Genomic DNA, 21,174 nt, shown 5'->3' on the forward strand with positions numbered 1-21,174 from the left:
ACTAGGCAGACCCAGGCAAGTGAGGTACCATTTTTCTCATAAGACATTGGGGAATGCGGGGTGGGTGGAAATTAGTTGATCCACACAGATACCAGAACTTTCCACCACAGAAATGTGAGGAAAATGCTTTTCTCTTTCCAATTTTTTAGTTTGCAAGGGATTCTGGGTAACAGAACCTGGTGGGAGGCAGTCGAGTCACCCCATCCTGAATTCCCCTGGGTATCTAGTTTCCAAAAATGTATATTTTTGCTAGGTTTTCCTAGGTGCCGGCAGAGCTAGGCTTCAAAAAGTACAAGTAGGCACTTTGCCAAAAAAGGCCCAGTTTTCACTGCGAAATTGAGGTGCGACCACGTTGCATTTTGCGCCGTTTCCTGTCGCAGGCACTAGGCAGATCCAGGCAAGTGAGGTACCATTTTTCTCATAAGACTTTGGAGAACGCGGGGTGGGTGGAAATTTGTTGATCTACGCAGATTCCAGAACTTTCCACCACAGAAATGTGAGGAAAATGCGTTTTCCCCCCCAATTTATTAGACTTCCAAGGGGTTCTGGGTACCAGAACCTGGTGGGAGGCAGGTGAGTCACACCATCCTGAATTCCCCTGGGTGTCTAGTTTTCAAAAATGTATAGGTTTGCTAGGTTTCCCTAGGTGCCGGCAGAGCTAGGGGTCAAAAACTACAGGTAGACACTTTTCCCAAAAAAGTTCCAGTTTTCACTGTGAAATTGAGGTGCGACCATGTTGCGTTTTGCGTCGTTTCCTGTCGCAGGCACTAGGCAGACCCAGGCAAGTGAGGTACCATTTTTCTCATAAGACATTGGGGAACGCGGGGTGGGTGGAAATTAGTTGATCCACACAGATACCAGAACTTTCCACCACAGAAATGTGAGGAAAATGCTTTTCTCTTTCCAATTTTTTAGTTTGCAAGGGATTCTGGGTAACAGAACCTGGTGGGAGGCAGTCGAGTCACCCCATCCTGAATTCCCCTGGGTATCTAGTTTCCAAAAATGTATAGGTTTGCTAGGTTTTCCTAGGTGCCTGCAGAGCTAGGCTTCAAAAAGTACAAGTAGGCACTTTGCCAAAAAAGGCCCAGTTTTCACTGCGAAATTGAGGTGCGACCACGTTGCATTTTGCGCCGTTTCCTGTCGCAGGCACTAGGCAGACCCAGGCAAGTGAGGTACCATTTTTCTCATAAGACATTGGGGAACGCGGAGTGGGTGGAAATTAGTTGATCCACACAGATACCAGAACTTTCCACCACAGAAATGTGAGGAAAATGCTTTTCTCTTTCCAATGTTTTAGTTTGCAAGGGATTCTGGGTAACAGAACCTGGTGGGAGGCAGTCGAGTCACCCCATCCTGACTTCCCCTGGGTATCTAGTTTCCAAAAATGTATAGGTTTGCTAGGTTTTCCTAGGTGCCGGCAGAGCTAGGCTTCAAAAAGTACAAGTAGGCACTTTGCCAAAAAAGGCCCAGTTTTCACTGCGAAATTGAGGTGCGACCACGTTGCATTTTGCGCAGTTTCCTGTCGCAGGCACTAGGCAGATTCAGGCAAGTGAGGTACCATTTTTCTCATAAGACTTTGGGGAACGCGGGGTGGGTGGAAATTTGTTGATCTACGCAGATTCCAGAACTTTCCACCACAGAAATGTGAGGAAAATGCGTTTTCCCCCCCAATTTATTAGACTTCCAAGGGATTCTGGGTACCAGAACCTGGTGGGAGGCAGGTGAGTCACACCATCCTGAATTCCCCTGGGTGTCTAGTTTTCAAAAATGTACAGGATTGCTAGGTTTCCCTAGGTGCCGGCAGAGCTAGGGTTGAAAAACTACAGGTAGGCACTTTGCCAAAAAAGGGCCAGTTTTCACTGTGAAATTGAGGTGCGACCATGTTGCGTTTTGTGTCGTTTCCTGTCGCAGGCACTAGGTAGACCCAGGCAAGTGAGGTACCATTTTTCTCATAAGACTTTGGGCAACGCAGGGTGGGTGGAAATGTGTTGATCCACACATATTCCAGAACTTTCCACCACAGAAATGTGAGGAAAATGCTTTTTTCATTCCAATTTTTTAGTTTGCAAGGGATTCTGGGTAACAGAACCTGGTGGGAGGCAGTCGAGTCACCCCATCCTGAATTCCCCTAAGTGTCTAGTTTTAAAAAATGTATAAGTTTGCTATGTTTTCCTAGGTGCCGGCAGAGCTAGGGTTCAAAAAGTACAAGTAGGCACTTTGCCAAAAAAGGCCCAGTTTTCACTGCGAAATTGAGGTGCGACCACGTTGCGTTTTGCGCCGTTTCCTGTCGCAGGCACTAGGCAGACCCAGGCAAGTGAGGTACCATTTTTCTCATAAGACTTTGGGGAACGTGGGGTGGGTGGAAATTTGTTGAACCACGCAGATTCCAGTACATTCCACCACAGAAATGTGAGGAAAATGCATTTCTTTCTCCAATTGTTTAGGTTTGCAAGGGATTCTGGGTAACAGAACCTGGTGAGAGGCAGTTGAGTCAACCCATCCTGAATTCCCCTGGGTGTCTAGTTTTCAAAAATATATAGGTTTGCTAGGTGCCCTAGGTGCCGGCAGAGCTAGGGGTCAAGAACTACAGGTAGGCACTTTTCCAAAAAAGTTCCAGTTTTCACTGTGAAATTGAGGTGCGACCATGTTGCGTTTTGTGTCGTTTCCTGTCGCAGGCACTAGGTAGACCCAGGCAAGTGAGGTACCATTTTTCTCATAAGACTTTGGGCAACGCAGGGTGGGTGGAAATGTGTTGATCCACACATATTCCAGAACTTTCCACCACAGAAATGTGAGGAAAATGCTTTTTTCATTCCAATTTTTTAGTTTGCAAGGGATTCTGGGTAACAGAACCTGGTGGGAGGCAGTCGAGTCACCCCATCCTGAATTCCCCTAAGTGTCTAGTTTTAAAAAATGTATAAGTTTGCTATGTTTTCCTAGGTGCCGGCAGAGCTAGGGTTCAAAAAGTACAAGTAGGCACTTTGCCAAAAAAGGCCCAGTTTTCACTGCGAAATTGAGGTGCGACCACGTTGCGTTTTGCGCCGTTTCCTGTCGCAGGCACTAGGCAGACCCAGGTAAGTGAGGTACCATTTTTCTCATAAGACTTTGAGGAACTTTGTCTAATGACTTTAGACAGTTGAACTCCATATCTAAGTTTGATTCTTATCCTATGCCTAGGGTCGACAAACTAATAGAAAGGGTGGGGAGGGCCAAATTTATGACTACCATAGACCTTACCAAAGGTTATTGGCAAATACCCCTTACACAAACAGCTCAGGGAAAAACTGCCTCCTCCAAGTCTTAGGGATTATAGCACTTTAAACTCCTTCCCTTCGGACTTCATGGCACCTCAGCCAGCTTTCAATGACTAATGCACATTATATTAAAAGCACACCAACAGAATGCAGCCGCTTACTTAGATGACATCGTAGTATTTAGCCCAGACTGTGACACACATTTAGTTCACCAGGAACAGATCTTATCCTCACTCACGCAAGCAATAAAAAAAAAACCCTTCTTGCCAGAAACCACATAAACTACTTAGGAAACTCTATCACCCAAGGTCACATCCATCTTCAAATAAGTAAAGTTGAGTCTATACGTAACATTCCCCAACCCTCTTCGAAGAAAGAAATATGATCTTTCCTCGGCTTGGTAGGTTACTACTGCCGATTTATTACCCACTTCTCTGAGCTGGCATGTCGTCTCACCGATTTGCTAACTAACCGTCATGCAAATACCAATAGAGTGGTCTGAGGTCCAAAATCACAGTTTCAATGACCTGAAGGATACTCTATGTCGTAATCCTGTACTTAGTTGTCTGCACTTTTTGAAAAACTTTGTCCTCCAAACTGATGCGTCCAAACTCGGACTAGGAGGGGTCTTGTCCCAACCAGATTATCAGGGTTACTTACGACTAGTCTTATACATCAGTAGAAAACTATTTCCGAAGGAACAGCTCTACTCAACAATAGGAAAAGAATGTCTAGCTATTAAGTGGGCCGTTGAAGCCCTTCAGTATTCCTTACTAGGATGAACCTTTGTGTTAACTATTCACACTCCTCTAACCTGGTTGTCTACCAATAAAAACTCTAATCCCTGAGTACTACGTTGGTTTCTAGCCCTACAACCTTTTTCCTTCCAGACTTGCCATATTCCTGGGAAACTCAAAGGGAATGTCGATTTCCTATCCAGATGCCCAGTTTCTGCATGGCCCGAATGGCCATACCTAACGGGGGAGCAGTGTAATACAGCACTGGCAGCCTCCCCGGACACCAACATGGCAGCCAGCGAGAGACTGAAAGACCTGGAGGTTAGCGTACCAATTTCCACTGTACGTTCAGCGGAAGGGGAGAATGATGCCACGAAGGAGGAGACAGGAGGAGACAAGAGGAGAGGAGGAGACAAGAGGAGGGTCGGAGATGAGGGGCGGCGTTCATTGGATGCCGGAGGACGACGCAAAGAACAAACCAGACCAGAAGGAGGAGGGAAGTCGAAGCGGGAGCAGCCTGTATAAAGGTGCTGCAGCCGGCATTTCTCAGTTTTCATCCAACGGACTGGAGAAAGACACTTCTGTTACCGCTGGGATCCCTGAGCAGGAGCCTGCCGGTACACCCCTTGCCACATCCCAGGAGGTTTGTGGCCATGGGCAAGTCCCTTTTTAGGTCTCGGCCTGATCCAGCGCATGCGCAGGTCTCGGCCGAGACATTTTGGGGCTCTCAGAAATGCTACTTTGCCGGCGATCAGCTTGCTAGAACGCACACAAGAGCGCGCACGCATGCGCGCTATAGCAAGCTGATAGCCGGCAAAGTAGCATTTGCGGTGACGCGCGTGAACACCACTCGAGTCACCACTCGTGTTTTTTTTCTTCTCGCGTTTTTTTTTTTGTTCTTTGCGGCCAATGCTTGCTTTATCCGAAAACAAATGATTTGCTTAGGAACAATTGCAGCCTTGAGACTGAACACGCACATTAAAAGAAAAATAATAATAATTGCAAGAGCAGATTATGGTATGGGCTTGCTTCGCATGCACTTTGTTTGAAACGCCCTCTCCTGCAAGGTTGCTTTTGACAAGATGCTTTTGACATCTCGGCAAGATGAGTAGTGCATTTGCTGTAGGAAGGCAACGCGCCTCCTCATGCTGCTGCGTAGTGTGCGTTTGACTGTCCCTTTTGAGCGGGTGACGCGCAGTGACGCTCTTGCGCGCCTATTTTTATTCACTGCTCTCCACTTAGCCACATCTCACACGCCTGCATGTTGTACATGCTGAACCAGGTCTCTCTAAATTGGCACTTTGTGTCCTTTGTCACACTCGTCTGCATAGCGAACAGGCATACTTTGCAGATGACTCACGCGGCCGACTGCCTTTAAAACCGCAAGCAGCAGCGGGCATCGCATTCACTAGAGGGTGCGTCTGACACCCAATCATCCCCTCTACAGCTGAGGCGCGTGAAACCCGCCCCTCGCTTCACTACATCCATGTGACACGTTATGCTTTATGCCCGCAGCCAGTGCTCGAAGGCAAAATAAACAAATGCATTGCAAGAGTTAGACTTATTCACACATTAGTTTTAATCAGAGATGATGTGGTCTGACGGCTAGACTGCCGACTGGAGCTGGGAAACCAAATTTGGAGCCTCGGGGTGACGTCCACCACGTGTGATTCTGGGCAAATCCAGTAATCTCCCTGTGACTAGCAATAAAAAAAAAAATTATGTGTCCTTGTGTAAGGTAACCGCTGCTGATGTAAAGCGCTCCAATACCTTCGGGTCGAGTTCGGGCTATCAAATCAAATCAAATCAAACAATCATTTGTAGAGCGCGCTACATACCCGTGAGGGTCTCAAGGCGCTGGGGGGGAGGGGGGGAGGCTGCCGCTACTCGAAAAGCCAGGTCTTGAGAAGTCGTCTGAAGGCCAGCAGGTCCTGGGTCTGTCGTAGGCCGGTAGGGAGGGTGTTCCAGGTCTTGGCGGCGAAGTAGGAGGTATAAATCTGCACACAAAAAAAATGTTTAATGTGGTGGCAGAGAGCTAGAAAGTGCAGTACACAGACCGGAAAGTTAGCTGCGAATCGCATTTCAGTGAGTTAGAGTAGTCCCATTTAAAGAAAATGCTGGAGAGGCAGCTGGGGCATGCGTTACGCCCCTGCTTAGAGAGCACATTGAGCAATCTGTGACTTTGCTCTTTTACCTAAAACGCTTATAGGTCTTGGCCTCAAAATAGCTCCGGAGCAGAACAAGCTAGAAACAACCCTGCCCAAATTAATGCGAAAGGATGTCAGATGAAGAGGGCAGATATACATGCAGGCATTTTGCCCGGAACATTTTTAATAGAACACTTGCAGGTACTCCAGGGGATTTATAAGAATATAGCTTCTTTTTAAAAAGAGACATCATGTTGAAACTGAAAGCATGGCAGAAGGATGGTAGTTTAACTTCTTTAAACCGTTCTATTTTTATGTAGATTGCACTTGTTCGATCTCCTGTACACGAGCCGGCAGACTAGTGATTTCCTGCTATCTGTCCAGCAAGCAGTGGAAGCCTTCAATTCTCTTACACCTAGATTCATCAAAGTCCAGTTTTGCGAGTCTGTAATAGCGATTCATAAGGAATCGCTATTAAGGACTTGCAAAACGGGATTCATGTAGGAATTGCAAAAAATATTGCGATTCCTACATCTTCCTTAATTGCGATTAGCAAATTGCTAATCGCAAATAAGGAATAACTTCCCATTCATTCCTATGGGCCTACAGGCCCATAGGAATGAATGGGGAGTTATTCCTTATTTGCGATTAGCAAATTGCTAATCGCAAATAAGGAATAACTTCCCATTCATTCCTTTGGGCCTACAGGCCCATATGAATGAATGGGGAGTTATTCCTTATTTGCGATTAGCAATTTGCTAATCGCAATTAAGGATGCGATTTCAAGGGTGCCAGGGGTGTCTAAAGGACACCCTGTAGCACCCCTGAAATGCAAATTTACACAGGTGTTGCGCACACACATGTCCAAAGGACATGTGTGTGTGTAACATGCAACTAAGAAAAATGCACAAAAGTGCTTTTTTCTATTTTTTCGCTATTTACCACGAAGTCAGACTTCGTGGTAAATAGCGGCCAAATATTGCGAATTCACAATTTAAAATTGGTTAATTAATTGCATTTAAGGAATCTCAAATAGAGATTCCTTAACCCCTTTGACGCTCATGACGAGCTCAGCGCGTCATGAGGTACACCTCTCGTACACTCATGACGAGCTGAGCTCGTCATGAACCGCAGGTTTTAGCGAAATGCAGCGCACCGCGGTAAAACTGCACCGCACGCATGCGGTTAAATGCAATTCCTCGCAAATATGCGAATTCGCAAATAGCGATTTTTGCATTTGGGATGATGAATCCCAAATGCAAAAATTGCGGTCGCAAAGGGCCAGATTCTGAGAATCTGGCCCTTGCGAGACGATTTTTCGTTCATGAATCTGGCTGTTATTTCGGTACTTGGGACCCCGGATGATCTTCCAGTCTGTTGACATTCTCTGCTAGTGTTTCTGAGCATCTGCCCCGATCAGCTTTCTTCGACTCTTGTCTTACTGTGTAACACCCTTTCATTCAGCGCAGGGCACCACATTTCTATTACGCCGGAATCCCGTGACCCGCAACCCTATCATCCATAGACTTTTAGTGCCCTTTCTATGAGTCACAGGCTTGCAAACACACTGGTTTAAAACGTGGTGGTGACCTGAAAAAGCTGCTGGTCGGCCAAGGAGGGTACTAAGTTAAAGGATATTGTTGATGTGCTGACAACAGACAAACTTGTGAGGAAACTGATTAGGTAAAGGACAGGAGATCATACTGGATGAGGTGACTTTAGCTGTTCTGCTATAGAATTCTTAATGGCCTTTCTCCGCCATGGTAAGTCAGTGATGTGTCTATATTTTGAGCAAAGATTTTGCTCTGCTTCCGTTTCATCTAGAAGTGGGATGATTTGGCTAGTTTTGTGTAAATGCGGCAAAAATGCAAACTTTAGCTTCTCTTTTGCTACAGTTAACTGGGGTGTGGGTAAACATCTAAGACATCCGCGGTGCTTTCAATTTTGCTGGGAATTGTTCAGAGTCCCCCACAGAGTCAGGACCACTTACTAAGGGGTCCATAAATCACCCGCACCGGTGACAGAGCTGCGTCACATCTTACTGTCAGCGCTACATGCGTAACACCCTCCCCACAGCACCAGCGCCTCGCATATGGCCGCTGCGGCCTTCTTTATTGAACGAGCAAACGGGTCCTTTCATCTCGGGCAGTGAAATTCCAAGGGTTAGATAAACAGGTCCGTGAATGGTTCCTCCTTGTGAATGGTCACTCCGGGACCCACACACAGTTAGTGAGTGAACCCTTCTGAAGCGCCCACTCGCTGCTCCACAAACTTGGAAACCTGGAACACCATATTTTTATCGATCGCTGTACCCCCATCCAAAAGTTTTCAAATTGATACAGTTCGTTTGTCACTATTGTTTACTTTGGATTCCGTAATTGGCTTCCCAAGTTTCCCGGTGCCTGTAGGCAAAAAGAACAGACACGCGTGTCATAACATAATCCGACAAAGACCGGCAAACTCACGAGCCCAGGTATTTAATTTTGCTTTTCAGGATATCTCTAAGTGGCAGTTGTTGGGGCCAAGGTGGGGAGAGAGTCTTCAGGGGGCACAGCTCAATTTTTCTAGTTAGAGAAAGTACACCCAGGCACACATACACACAAATATAGCCACGCACTGATACACCCCCACCCCCCCACCTTCAATTCAAATATTCTTTATTCGGCCAAGCTAATTCTGCTGGCACAAATTCTACTCAACATTACAGACAGGGCTTTAAGTGGGATGAAAAAACTGGGGTGTCTCTCAAAGGGGCGTGGTCCATGTAATTAAGGGCGTGGCTTAAAAACACATAAGCTAAAACTCTGTGCTCAGCATAGTGTGCCGCCCGACTTGTATTTTGCTGTTTCTGTGATTGCATCCAGATATATGATGCAACCATTAACATCATTCCTACAAGTCAGGACTATTGGCTTTGTCAATGGTTGTTAGTTGCATAAGATAAATAAGCAGCAACTATAGCTTGTTTTCTAATAATGGTGCCCTTAGCCAAGATTAAAATTAGTGGTGGATGCATGGCAAGGAATTAATGCCCTCTCACATCCTTCATAAAGGTAGCTATGTTTCAGCCATAATGTCTCTGCTGCCTCAGGGGGTCAGTATGACTTTCCTCAGGACCATGATCGCGTACACCACCCGCCGTCAGAGCACACTTCTACCAGGCACATACACCATCAGTCGTCAGTGCACGCTTTCACCGGACACAAACACCACCAGCAGTCAGTGCACACTTTCACCGGACAAAAACACCACCAGCCATCAGTGCACGCTTCCACCAGGCACACATCACCAGCCGTCAGTGCACACTTTCACCAGGCACACACACACCACCAGCCGTCAGTGCACGCTTTCACCAGGCACACACACCATCAGCCGTCAGTGCACGCTTTACAAAGGCACACACACCACCAACCGTCAGTGCACGCTTTCGACAGGCACACACACACCACCAGCCGTCAGTGTACGCTTTCACCAGGCATACACACCACCGGCCGCCAGTGCACGCTTCCACCAGGCACACACCACCAGACATCAGTGCACGCTTTCACCGGGCACAAACACCACCAGCTATCAGTGCACGCTTCCACCAGGCACACAACACCATATGTCAGTGCACGCTTTTACCAGGCACACACACACCACCAGCTGTCAGTGCACGCTTTCACCAGGCACACACACCATAAGCCGTCAGTGCACACTTCCACCAGGCACATACACGACCAGCCGGCAGTGCACGCTTCCACCTGGCACACACACCACCAGCCATCAGTGCACAATTTCTACAGGCACACACACCACCAGTGCACGCATCAATTGTTAATGCATCCACAATTAACTATTGTAGCAATCGCAGAATGGCACACTTTACTTTTAAACACATTCATCTAAAGCGCAGCATGCCACCATTGCTACAAAAATAAATAAAAACATTTTTGGCCTACAATTTAGACTTTTATTGCAATTGGTGTTGCAATATTTAGCAATGCCAATAGCTCAAACAGAATTAATGCGAGACCTTTTGCATTGCAAATGCTTGTTCTAAGTTCTTGGCAGCACACAGGTGGTGGGTGGGTAGTGCATACCACGATTAGCAGAGTCTCACCTTAAAACGGGTGCGGTGACGGCGGCACAAACTTGTTAAGAGCCAAACGTGCAGTCCATTCACAGCATGTATTTCTGTTTTTTGTTGTTGTTGTTCTCTGAGGCTTATCGAAGAAAACTTCCTGCAGCCTGTAGACCTAAAAAACCTCAAGGGAACCCCTAAAAGAAGCTGGGGATGAACTAAAAGAGAAGGCTATCCCCGGAGGATCTAGAAAGGACTGATGAATTACATGCTCCAAGGTTATCCTTCCCCGAGCTAAAAGCAAACTGTTCTGTTCATCTGTATTTAAAAATCACTTCCACAATAAAATAGACACATATACACATTTTTTGGCCTATTATTCAGACACTCTACTTTTTCCTACTCCCTTCACAAGCCAAAACCGGAAAGGGGGGGAGGGATAGAGCTTACAGCGGTTAAACTATTGATAATATAGTAGCACTGTCCTACCTAGCACAGCAAGCTAATATCAAGAGTAACGTATTGGTGTTTGTCTGCTTTCCAGATTATTCAGCTGCATTTAAGGGTGTGTCCAGATATAAGCTATGGAAAAAATTGAAAAACTGGAAGACTCCAGATAACCTCCTGAAGGCGATCATCTCGTTATACAGTAACACCTGGGTGAGAATAAAACTGGCTGGCGATACTGTCTCCCCAAAACTATATACGGACAGAGGCTTACAACAGGGCTGCGTCATAGCCCCAACCTTTTTTAATCTCTACATGGCTGACCTGGGCAAGGCCCTTCAAGGAGATACCTTGATTACCCCAAAAACTAGGTCTATTAGATTGCATCTACTGCAATACGAAGACGGTTTGGTAAACTTGGAGCACACAATAGTTGGTCTACAACATGGACGGAATGCCTTCAATTCATACAATGGAGCCAATGAACTAGTAGTTAACACAAGAAAGACCACAGTGGTGGTCTTCGGACAACATGCAAAACAATCCCTCTTGAGGTGGAGGCTGGGCACTCAGACGATAGGAACAGTAAGAACTTCTAACTACCTGGGTACATGGCTAAGCGATACTGGGAAGGCAATGGTAGATCTGTCTAAAATGAAGGTCATAACACCAGCAACCATATATGCGCTATGCAAATTACAGGAGAGATTTTGTAGCCCACCCATGGTACAGATCAGTAGAATAATAAAATCCAAATTGCTAGCGGTTGTAGGGTACACCCAGCAAGCTTTCCCAGGGCATTTGGAGTTAGCAACGCAAAAAGCTCAGTGGCAGGGCTACAAATGTGTCTTCAGGTTACAAAAATACACACACAACTGCTTGATCTGGCTGGAGTTTGGATTGGTCCAGCAAGAGTACGAATGCATGAGTACTCAGGCAAATTATTATCAGATCCTCAAAGCCCGTACAGGTTCATTAAAGGAAGCACTGAAAGCAATATTTGATGGGGCAATAAAGAAGGCTCTAAATAAACAAAATCTCTTAGCTATCGAGGGAAAGGCTATGGCCAGATATAATGGAAATGGAAGGATACAGTCCTAACCTCCTCCTACGATGCAAACTTAATTTAGCAATATTTGAATGATGCACTAGGTACGGAATGCCTGAAAGACATGCAATGTGCCAGGATAGTACAACTTCAAATTAAGGAACACAACCCATGATGGAAATGCCTAACGCAGGTAGTTGAATGTTAAAGAGTGGGGTCCCTGCTACACTTTGCATGCTGCTGCCCCATCATGCTCTAACACAAGGAGTTTTAATGTGCCCGATGAGGAGAGCAGGTGGGCGGTCTCCTGACGGCCCCCGCGGCTCTCTGGGGCTTCGAGTCCCGATTCTGTCCACAGGCTACAGGCAGCAAATTCTAGTATTCACTCCTCTAGCTGCAGTGTCTGCTGCATGTAGAGCGCATCTAATAGACGTGTTGGAAATTAGTTTACCTACTTAAACTAAAAAATGAGCTTTTGCCCTTTGCTCAACTGGGATAAACTGTAGTAATTGCCCCATTTCGTCCCAGTGGGCCCATCATATCTTTCTAGGAGGCCTTGAGTATTAGCAATGCACCAATAATTAGCTGCCTGCGCAGCTATACGTTTCCCAGAAGCATCAATAAGCTTTGACAATCTATTTAGGGAGGAGCAACCTCAGACGCTTGAGAATTAGCCCACTTTCAAGCATTATATACTACAACAGAGTCAAGTGGTAACTGACCTTTACTGAAGATAGGATCTGTTGGGGAAGATTTGTATTTTTTTTATTCACTCTAGGAGTGAGGATTCTAGCACTTACAGGATCTTTAAAAATGTCTTGTGTGTGCCTCAATATACCCTTAAGCATAGGCAGTGTCTGACTGGACTTATGTGTTCCTGCAGTGTCAAAGAGAAAGTCTTCCTCAAAGGATTCTTTATGGAGCTCCACCCCATGGTATTGTGTGGCTCTAGCAAGGAGCTCTTAATATGACAAATTGTCATCGGGGGAGATGGCCGTGCAGAGTAACGATCTGGTTCTGTATCCTGTGGAGGATCAACTGTATAATCTGTCCAAGGATCTACTGGTAAATATACTTCATCATCGGTATCACCTGCATCAAGGTGAGGTAGAATAGACTGATGAGGTGTAATGTGTAAAGGATCAATCTGTGGTGGAGAGGGAGGAGGAGGATATGGTAGTGTATGGGAAGGACTAGTACCCACATTTTTCTTCTTCAAAGGAAATATATAATTGTTGTCGTTATCAGAAAGCATATGCTTGAATGGAGGTTTACCATGAATATGTCCAGTGTCAGGATGAATATAGTTTCTTCTGTTTCGGATCCGACTTAGGTGGTACAACATCTATGTTTGGATCCGGCTGTATTACGGGCCGTTCTTTACTTTTCGGCACCAAAGGTTTCGGAGCGGAGATGGAATGTCCTTTCAGAGCTGAAGATTTCGGTTCCAAGGAACACTTTTTCAGTTTCGGTGTCAGCGGTTTTGGCTCCGAACCGATTCTGAGCTTAGAACCCGAAAGGTTTTCGCTCAGAAGTGGGTTTTGGCCGACTTGATCCCAACTTGGAAGGCTTATCAGAGTGTTTTGGTGCCGAGCTGGAAGGCAGAGCGTGAGAAACCTCTTCTCGGTGCCGACCTTGGGCTGGAGGCAGAGGTGGTGCCGAAGCCTTTGATTTTTTTAGGGACGGTGGATGGTGGGGGCAGGGGGGGGGGGGGAGTCTTCCGTACTCACGTCCCCTTGTCCCTGCCGCACATCGTCATCCTCTAGGACAATCTGCAACTCTGATTCAAAGTCATACGCAGCTGAGGCTTGTTCTTCAGCCGCTGAGATCTTCTCTTGCTCTGAGTCATTGCCGAAGAGATCCGGTGTGTCGTCTAACTGCTGCCGTTGCATCTCTCGATGTCGAGCCCGGCGATCACGGAGAGGTTTCTTCAATCTGAAGGATTGGCACGCGTCGCATTCTTATTCATTGTGCTCAGGAGACAAGCACAAGTTACACGCCTGATGCAGGTCCGTACGCAGATACTTCACGTGGCACAGGGGGCAGAATTTGAATGGAGTCTGTTCCATCGACAAGAAGCCGGACCGACGGGGATAGGCTGGAAGGCCGCCCGCAAATCTTCTGATTGAAATGGAGATTTTTGATCATCGAGTCGAACCACGGAGAAAGGGAAACGTGTTAAAAAACAATACTGTCTAGAGTAGAGTGGATTTCGCACTGAGGGGAACGATTCTGAAGCAGAGCGCAGCAATACACGTCCAAACGCGGAAAAAAATAATCTAACAATGAAGTCGAAGTCCCTGCGCACTATCACCAAAAGGAGGAGTCACCTTACCTTGTGACTGGAAAGACTTCTTGCAAACACCCGGACCCAACACTAGATGGCAGGAGTATGCAAAGCATGTCATGTACAGCTCACATGACTCGAACTGATATAATTCTCCCTCCATATTTTGGCCCATTTCCATTGAGAGAAAGCTGTAGGAGGTTCGGTATCACTGTGAATCAAGTCTCACATCCTTCCAATATGCCTCTCCCGCAGGTGCACGATTAGGCACTACACTCAGAAGCAGAGCCTGTGGTGATGCCAGCTCTTTGGACCCTTAAGTTTGGAAATACGTTTGTTCCTAGGAATTGTGCCAATGGATATTTCATGGACAACACCAGGCACATCGATTTGTAGATACACAAATATGTGGTGGTCGAGAAGATCTCTCTTTCAAGATGGATTCTTAATCAGGGTGAGTGGAAGTAGGTGTGAAGCTGGGAAAAGAAACTTGCAGGTTTCCACTTCCCCAGTAAATCCAAAACGCGGGCATGAGGCGGGGTGGGAGGGGAGGGGAAGCAGGTGACAGCTTGTTGGAAGCTTACCTGTAGAAAAGCTAAAATCCATATCCTCCTGACTGGTAGACACCTGACCGATGAGCGGGACACAAAGACCCCAGCCTGGTATAACATCTGGTACCTGTAAAAGAAAGATAGCTAAAAGAAGCCTGAGGGGAAGAGAAGGAGTGAAAAACAGGACTGAGTGACAGAGAGAAGAGGGAAATGGAGGAGAATAGATCAAAATAGAACAGAGGATGAAAAGAATAGAGAGAAAAGGTAATGGTGGGAGCGATGGATGAAGAAGAAAAGATGTGCAATGGATATATACAGAAGGTGAAAGGCAGAGACACAGCAACGGAAATGGAGCGGACAGGAGAATCGGGTAAGTGAACTGTAAAATAGCGCTAGTATTAAAAATATTTACCTAAATTCCACACTTTACTATTAGGAACTGGAACATACAAGTCCAGAAGTAAACAATTTTGGACAATAAACAATAATGAAAGACTATTAAAAAATAACCACTGTATGCTTCAAGAAACTTGGCATAGTACCACAAAGGCTGCCAAAATGTATACCAGATGCCTCACCCTGAGAAATCCAAACTCTAATCAAATGGTCGGGTACACGTGGAAAGCTGGAAGGAGGGTAAAGTCTGAAATAAGGCAGAATTGTCTAGACTTAACGCAAATATATGATAACACTGCAGCAAGCATTCATTTACTTATGAACTTTTCACATCCTACCTGTTGAGTACATTTATTACACCTAACACCTAGCAGGCAATTCACACCCTAGAAACTGAGTCTCAACTTCCAACCCGAGAGTAAGATTCATACAGTGAGATCAAAACACAAGAATAAGCAACAAACCAGATTCTCTATCTCTACATAGAAAACCACCTTATACAAAGCAGCCCAAATTCACTCATAAAACTATTATAGACAGAAACTAGTAGATCTGCACAAAGAACAGATCTATCATTGGTGATGTAAAATGTGGGGATTCATTAGGATAAGTCAGACACAATTGAGCCTTTGGCAGCAGTATGGGGTGATAGATTATGTAATACCGAGTGTAAACATATTTCACCAAGATATTTGCCATTCAGGCATGGACAAACCTTGAACTATACCCAAATGGTCTTGTAGCTGAAGAACTCCGCATTGGAAAAGACAAGATCTAAACTATTTTTAAAACTGGCACAACCTCCTGTCTGGGGACAAATGGACAAAAGTCTGCAGAGATCAATATGAACAGAGGCTGAACATGTAGCAAAACCACAAATGATCTAGAAGTCTTCCTTTAAAATGGGAGTACAATCAAAGCGAGATAAAGCAACGAATAACAATAGACAGTAGAAACATTTTTTAAAAGGCTGTAAGCTCCTCTTTACCTGCAGCAAACCCGCATGAACAGGGAATAACGCCTCGACATGACCGATAGCAAAGCTGCTCACACTAAACAGAGTAATGTTCTAATCCAAAAAATGATACCAAAACAACGCTGTTAGAGTGTATTATCAAGGCACCTTTGACCATTTTCCATGAATCAAGAAAACTACTGGAAACTAGAAAATCCATATAAGTTTATATTATCTTCAGGAATTAAAGATTATACATGTACACGGCGTGGAGTAGAAACGGACACATTGGGGATGTGAAGAAAGTACATTTTCAGATCTCAACAAAAGAAGGGAGGTTATTCGGGCTGCACAAGTTGCAAAGTGTAATTTTTCCTTTAAAACACTTTTGGCGACTATTGTGAAAAAAGCAGAATTAAACAAGAGAAGGAAAAAAATAAAAACCAGGATAGGCGCCGGGCCTCAACACAATGAATGAAACTGTTAAATGTAGCACTTTAAAACGAGGAGCAAAAGTGATATTATCCAATGTGAATTAAGATCACAACATGTTCCCAAAAATGGTCTAAGCTGTTACCAAACTCATTTATGTGTAGGCTTGTACTGTAGGTATAGGTATTTTTTAGAGTGCAAACATAGCTGGAGATCAAGAAAGCAGCGAGCAAGGGCCTAGCCCAGAGTTGTGCTTTAGGATCATTTACATTAATGGAGGAGTTCCAATTTTTAGGAGATGTGCCTACAAAAATAGGAAAAGCCTAGTTTCCAATAGTTGGAAGAAATTTTGTTTTAAACAATTATTCTTTTTCTGCAACACAAGTGAACCTAGACATACATTAAGGTCAAATATATCATACGCAGATGCCAAATAGAAGTTCTCAATCTGGCACACAAGACAGTTTCTAAAATTACTCAAACTTGTTATCCATTATAAACATTGTTTGAGCTAACTAAAATGCAAAACACAGCGAAAATAAACCACATAATTACCGGCTGATTCTTGAGATTTACAGTGAGCATACTTCCTTACACTTCTTTATGGTCTCTTGGCATGGAAAGGCGCTATCAAACAAAAACAAAGGGGCAGAAGGCAGTCTCATATCAATTATATTCAACATATATGCAAGCGACCAGTCAGGCTCTTAAGAGTAATCATTGGTCACCGATGATTATGAGATGCAAAGCTTAATCACCAGCTAAATGCACATGACCTGATCCCATTTTCCCTAAAAGAACGAAAAATGCTATGAAGCCTTACGATACTAGAAACCTTCTATAATTTAAGAGACCTGAAAAAAGATATTGAAAGTAAAAAATCTAAATATTTTGTATTCCATAAAAAAGCCTGAGCAGGATGCAACATACAAGCAGATCTATGTAGACATCATTGAACATAACCACCGACAACTACTTGGGAAAACATATTGAGTAATTTAGAATACTTCGCCCAAGCTAGGAAAAGCATCCAGGAAATGGCTATGAGGTATTTTCTGCTACAACCTTGTTGGAGAAAGAATACCCCTACTGAAGCTCTGTGCTGTAAACCACTACTCCTCAAGCAAAGCACCAAATGATATACAATCCCCGCACCCAAGAGTATACCAGGTACTACAATACCAAAACTTCCTGATTTAGAGAAAAGCTGGAAAAGCATATTGACAGATATTTTGAAAAGCAAAGTCAAATCATTTCAGCTGAAATGAGGGCAAACCGAGCAAAATGAGAGCCCAAATCTATTGGACGATGAAGAACTCCAAAAAATAATTAGACCAACATTCTTATGAAGGCAAGAGAAACATGTGACCCAATTCTGATCGCAAAATAAGTTCAGTAAAGGTTACCGTCCCACAGCCAAAACATTAATAAAATCTAGAGCTACATGCTTGAGCCATCCGCTACACTTTAGCAGAATGTGTGTACACTGTAAACATCTACAAATGCAAAAAATGAGCAAGTTCGGGGTCATTGACAACAGACAATGCTGGTAAGGGTGGCATACATAGAGCATTATTAGGTCTGTCAGCAATGTGACAAGCCACTTTCGAAAAAAATATATTCACTTCCTAAAGCTCAACCCCAAACATGAGAATATATGTAACTGCTATTGTAGGAGTTTCTCTGGGTTGATTCCAGACAGATCTGTAACATGAATACCTGTTCAAATTCCTTTGGAAGTGATGGTGCAATTGATAATAGGACTGACTAGACAGTCTGGAACGAGGAGGAATATGAGTGAGATGCATAGCGAGTAAGAGTGGGAAACGATCAGAGTCAGAGGATATCAAAGTGTGTGAAGGAGTGGGAGGGGAAAGACAACGTGAGGAAGGTATAAAAAGGGATCAGTTCAGGACAGGGAAAGTAACAAAGGAAAAGAAAGGGACAGATAGAGAGAGGAAGAAAAGAAGGACAGAAAATGTAATCGGGGAGGTAGATGAAGGAAAACCGATGTGAAGAAAGCGACTTAGGGGAACGATTTAGTACGGCTGACGTGCGGAAAGTTCAAGCAAGAATTAAAAGCTTCACACTCAGGTGAAATATTGTCCAGTTGTACATTGTTGTGTGTAGAGTAGGTTCTTACCAGCGGTACTGCTCAGCGTGGGTCAGTATTGTGTTCTTGAAATACAGAAGCTCAAACTGAAAAAATACAAATCAGCAATGTTAACATTTCCTGATATTTACATATCACAATGTAAGACAGAACCACATATCTCTAGAGGTAGGAGGCTCCTAATCAGGTGATGATTAGAGAGAATTTAAGTTTCCATGATATTTACATCTCTATCTCTCTGGTGGACCACCTCTAGAGGTCAGGAAGCACCATCCTTTATTAACATTTAGGCGTTTATGTCCCACAAACGTTCAATCTCACAATTAGAATTATTCTTCAGGGAAAGCATTAGCTGGGACAACCATTTAGGAATGGCATTTCAGTAGTATTTGACCAATGAAATGTGTCAAACACCATTGCAACCCCTGCGGAAAAGTTCACGTATCAGAGTTTGATCTCTAGAAATGCAAGTACACACAGCTTCCATAAAAATGCAAGTCAGGTATTATATACATTCATTCACCAGAAAAACAAAGTTTAAAGAACCGTAATAGTTAAGTGCCAAAATGAGTGACAATGGAACGCTTAAAAAAACCCACTGAAATTAGCCAGTTATAGTTCAGCTAGCTAAATATAACCTTGCGCCCAGCCATGCACTGCATATGACCTCACATATTACATCACTCATGACACATTCAATGACATCACTGATGGCATCACTGATGATATTTCAAATGACATCATAGATGACATCATCCAATGAGTTTGCTATATAGTGATCACACTGAAAGGTATGTAGTAAGCTTCACCTACAACAAATTTTCTGTACCGTTTGTATTGCTAATAAGAAAAAGTTACTTAACTGAGGAGATGATTTTTTTGGTGGATACTCTATTTACCTGCAGATTCCTCACCTGTAAAATAATCTCAGGCATCAGACTGGACCCCTAAACTTCAAAACTCTTACGTTGCCCATAGGGGGGACTGGATTCATATCAATGCCGAAAGTGGCATCAAATGATGTCACCGAAGCCATACAGAGCCCACCCCAGTGTAACAACTGAGGGTCAATGAATAGTTATACCAGCAAATCCTGCAAGACGGATTGGGCAAAATTACCATTTTTACTCAACTCAGGATCGAGGCAGTAATGCTTGGTGAATGTTTGGAGGGAAACCCCTTATGGCTTCCTTACATATCTCCTCAATTGGAATTTCTCTTGCTAGGGTAGAAGTGGTGGTTTTGGCCCGGGTAGAATAGGCTTGAATTCTTCTACAGGTGACGAATCTGCAGGTACCAGTTTGATCAGAAATGTACATTTTGGCAAGATGTCTGGCTTCCTAAAGAGAGTTGGGTATTTGAAGGGTGTGGCGTTTCTGTTAAGAGCTTTACACAGAGTGAAAGCTGTGTGCACTAGAGGTTTGGCCACCTAATGGGGTTAGTTGGGTGGAGAGAGTGCGTGCTCTGTGAAGACTTTTGCATTGGATGAAGGCCGTACATCATATGGGCTGGTCATTTAATGGGACTTGGGAGTCTGGAAGGAGTGGCCTCTCCATCAAGAGCTGTACACAGAGCGAATGCTGTATTAAGCAGGGTCGTAGGTACCTAATGTTGCCAGTGTGTCTCTGGGGATTGGTCTCTCTGTGAATGGTTGCACACAGGGTAAAGGCTGTGCGTAGTAATGGTTTGGCCATCTAATAAAGCTTGGATGTGCAGAGAGAGGAGTCTTTATAACAAGCTGTGCATAGGGTGATGGATTTGTGTAGTAGGGGATTACTACATAATGATGCTTATATAAAGGTAGTGGGGTACAGTAAAATTATTTTATACAAGCACATTTCTCCATGGAATTTATTCTTTTAATTATTCTTCGCATGCAGCAGTTATTTCCATATTTGAAAGGCTGCACTAGTTTTACACTAAAGAACAAGTTACTTACCTTCGGTATTAATATATCTGTAAGAAACATAGGTTAGTTATAGATTTCTTACCTTAGAATTACCCCCAGGCATCAGACTGGATCAGTAAAGTTTTTAGTCAGCAGGACCCCTGCGTGTTGGAAGGTGGCGTCGGTCGACTGCACGTTCGTCGTCAGCGTCGTGGTCGCTGGGATTACATCACGGTAGCTACATAGACAGCGCCCTCATGCGCTGACGTCAATTCTGTACACAACTTACCATGCCAGAATCACAGAGCCATGCAAGACACTGACCACTGGTGCACAAAACTAGGGCCCTGAAAAGATGTCCTTAACCCTAGAAGTCAGTTCACCGAACGGGGAGGATGGGTGGGGCGGTAAGGAATCCATAACTAACCTATGTTATTTACAGATATATCGTTACCGAAGGTAAGTAACTTGTTCATCTGAAAGAAACAGTTAGTTATAGATTCCTTACCTTAGAATAGATTCATACCGGATTTTCCTTCTGCCGTGAGGGCTGCCAAAGACTTCTGCTGTTGCCTGCCTGCCCTTCCAGTTCGCCCTCTACCTTTCGCGACACCCGCTTCGCGGGTGCCGCTCAGCTGCTCCCTGTGGCCAGTCCTTGCTGGTGTGAGCGGCTCCGCAGTCGGCGGAGAGCACACGCGCTCCCAGCTGAGGACGGCACAGGTTTGAGCCTCCAAGCGTGTGTCCAGTGCGTGGAGCCTACCGGGGGACTGCGAGGACCAGCATCCTCAGCTTCACACAGCTGGTGCCTCTTCCCCCGGCGGCCACGCCCCCAACCTCCTCGTATATTACTGGCCTG

General features: G+C 44.7%; 1 protein-coding gene across 2 annotated transcripts in view; it reads right to left on the bottom strand.

Annotated features, from left to right (window-relative positions):
• CLN3 (CLN3 lysosomal/endosomal transmembrane protein, battenin) overlaps nt 1-21,174 on the bottom strand; it is a 1,158,832-nt gene that overhangs the window by 125,744 nt on the left and 1,011,914 nt on the right. Inside the window, exons 12-13 of one of the 2 annotated variants that reach the window (XM_078652328.1) lie at nt 18,461-18,516; nt 14,568-14,661 (exon numbers count right to left, since the gene is read on the bottom strand). The exons of the other annotated variant lie outside the window; for it this stretch is intronic. Coding sequence (XP_078508454.1) covers nt 14,568-14,661; nt 18,461-18,516 — 150 coding nt within the window. The remainder of the gene's footprint in view (nt 1-14,567; nt 14,662-18,460; nt 18,517-21,174) is intronic. 2 annotated transcript variants of the gene reach the window in all.

Source organism: Lissotriton helveticus, chromosome 7, assembly GCF_964261635.1.
Source record: "Lissotriton helveticus chromosome 7, aLisHel1.1, whole genome shotgun sequence".
NCBI lineage: Eukaryota > Metazoa > Chordata > Amphibia > Caudata > Salamandridae > Lissotriton > Lissotriton helveticus.